This window comes from Aureococcus anophagefferens (assembly GCF_000186865.1).
Source record: "Aureococcus anophagefferens unplaced genomic scaffold AURANscaffold_520, whole genome shotgun sequence".
Classification (NCBI taxonomy): domain Eukaryota; class Pelagophyceae; order Pelagomonadales; family Pelagomonadaceae; genus Aureococcus; species Aureococcus anophagefferens.
Window position 1 is genome coordinate 1 of NW_008705966.1, and position 1888 is coordinate 1888.

Below are 1888 nucleotides of genomic sequence, written 5' to 3' on the forward strand. Positions count from 1 at the left end.
CGTGGATGCGGACGGCGCTGTCGCTCGTGAGCTGCGCGTTCACGATCCTGGACTACGCGGACGACCAGTCGGGCGGCTGGTACGCGACGTACTTCGTCGTCGGCTGCCTCTTCGTCGGCTGCGTGGACCTGACCTGGCTCACGGGCTACATGCGCTACAAGCGCACGAAGGAGATCCTCGCCATCCCGAAGGACGCGCTCCCCGCGAAGTTCTCCCGGTTCCGCATGAAGTACCAGGCCCAGCTCCTCGGCGTCCTCCTCCTCGCGACCATGGTCATCTACATCTCCTCGGGCTGGCGCGAGATCTAACGAAAAACGGGGGGCGCGCGTCATCGGTGCCGCTCGAGGAGCCCCCGGACCTTCGCCGCGAGGCGGACGGCCTCGACGGCGTGGAGCCCGAGGCCCTCGAGCTCCGCGGCTCTCAGCCCGGCGAGCTCGTCGGCGTCCCAGTGCGACACGTCGATGGGCAGGCTGTGCTTCTTCGCGTAGGCGGCGAGCTCCGCGGCGAGGCCGCCGTCCGCTGGAGGCGCGGCGGGCGGCGCCGCGGCCGCGGGCGGCGCCGCGGCCGCGGCCGCGTCCGCGGCGGCGTCCTCGCCGTGTCGGCGGCGGCGGTGCAGGCTCTCGGACCAGGAGATCTGCTCCTCGGCGTCGGCGAGGAGCGTGCCCACGCGCCGCGCGTCGCTGAGCCGCGCGCTGTCGCGAAAACTGTTCCTCGCGTACGCCGTCATCGTCGCGCGCTGCGACGGGTCCGGGCAGAGGAACGCGGCGCGCAGCGCGCGCCGGTAGAGCGACAGCGCGTAGGCGCGCCCGGCGGGCATCGTTCGTCTTGGCGGCGGCGTGCTCGACGCGGCGGCGGCGCAGGTGGTGCTGGCCTCGGCGACGGCGGCTGGAGTCGTCCGACGGGAGTGCTCGCTCGCGCTGCCGCTGCGCGCGAAGCTCCGTGCAGCGCTGCGACGCTCACGTGCACGGTGCAGCGCCCGCGCGCCGCGCCGCTGCGGTCGTGGCGCGCGACGCCGCCGAAGCCGTCGAAGCCGCGATGGACGCCCTATCCCGCGCCTTCTCGAGCCTCTGGAACTCGGCAGACGCGCCGCCACCAGCGCCGTCGACGACGCTATCAAAAAATCCTGAAGCGATCGCGCCGCCCGCCGCCGAGATCGCCGAAAACACGGTGCACCTCGAGCGCCAGGACTCGGTGCCGCCGCAGCCGGACCCGTCACTCATCTTCGAGTCGCTGCTCATGGAGCGCGACGCGTCCAGAAGTGTGGAAGTCCGCCCCGGCGTGGAAGTCGACGCCGCGCGCGCGCTCGCGGAGCACGGCGACTTCGCGACGTTCCGCCGGCGCCTGCTCTGGCAGATGATCAAGCGCAAGTGGTTCGGCGCGTTGACGGAGCGGACGACGGCGGGGCTCGGCACGCCGGCGGAATTCGTGCGCTTCGTCGCCGACGCGAACGACGCGCTGTCCGCGGAATTCCGCGCCGCGCCGGCGCTCGCGCCGCACGCCGACGCGGTCAAGCTCCTCTTCAAGGGCGGCAACGTCGTCACCTTCGTCAAGGCCGCGGCCGTGGGCATGCTCCGGGCCGCGTCGGCCGACGGCCGCGTCGCCGACCTGGCCGCGGCGCTGACGTCGTCGGGCCTCAGCGACGTCGACTTCTACTGCCTGTTGGACTACGAGGCGGACCCGGCCCTCAAGGACCCGGCGACCTTCGAGGCCGCGCACGCCGCGGCGCGCGAGGCCGCCAAGCGCGCGCTGCGGCGCGTCGCGCTGCCGGCGTCCTGGTCGTCGCGCGCGGACTCGGGCGCCGCGCTGGCGGCCGCCGCGGCCGCGCTCCTCGGCGAGCTCGAGGACGCGAAGCGCCACTACGGCCTCGACGACCCGCCGTCCCTCGCGC

The 1888-nt window shown here is 74.0% G+C and overlaps 1 protein-coding gene across 1 annotated transcript in view; it reads right to left on the minus strand.

Annotated features, from left to right (window-relative positions):
• Positions 1-358: 358 nt before the first annotated feature.
• The window catches only part of AURANDRAFT_68880 (hypothetical protein), a gene marked incomplete at both ends in the record, with an annotated part of 5972 nt that continues 4442 nt past the window's right edge, over positions 359-1888 (minus strand). Inside the window, one exon of the mRNA XM_009044614.1 lies at positions 359-824. Within this exon, the coding sequence (XP_009042862.1) occupies positions 359-824 (466 nt within the window). The remainder of the gene's footprint in view (positions 825-1888) is intronic.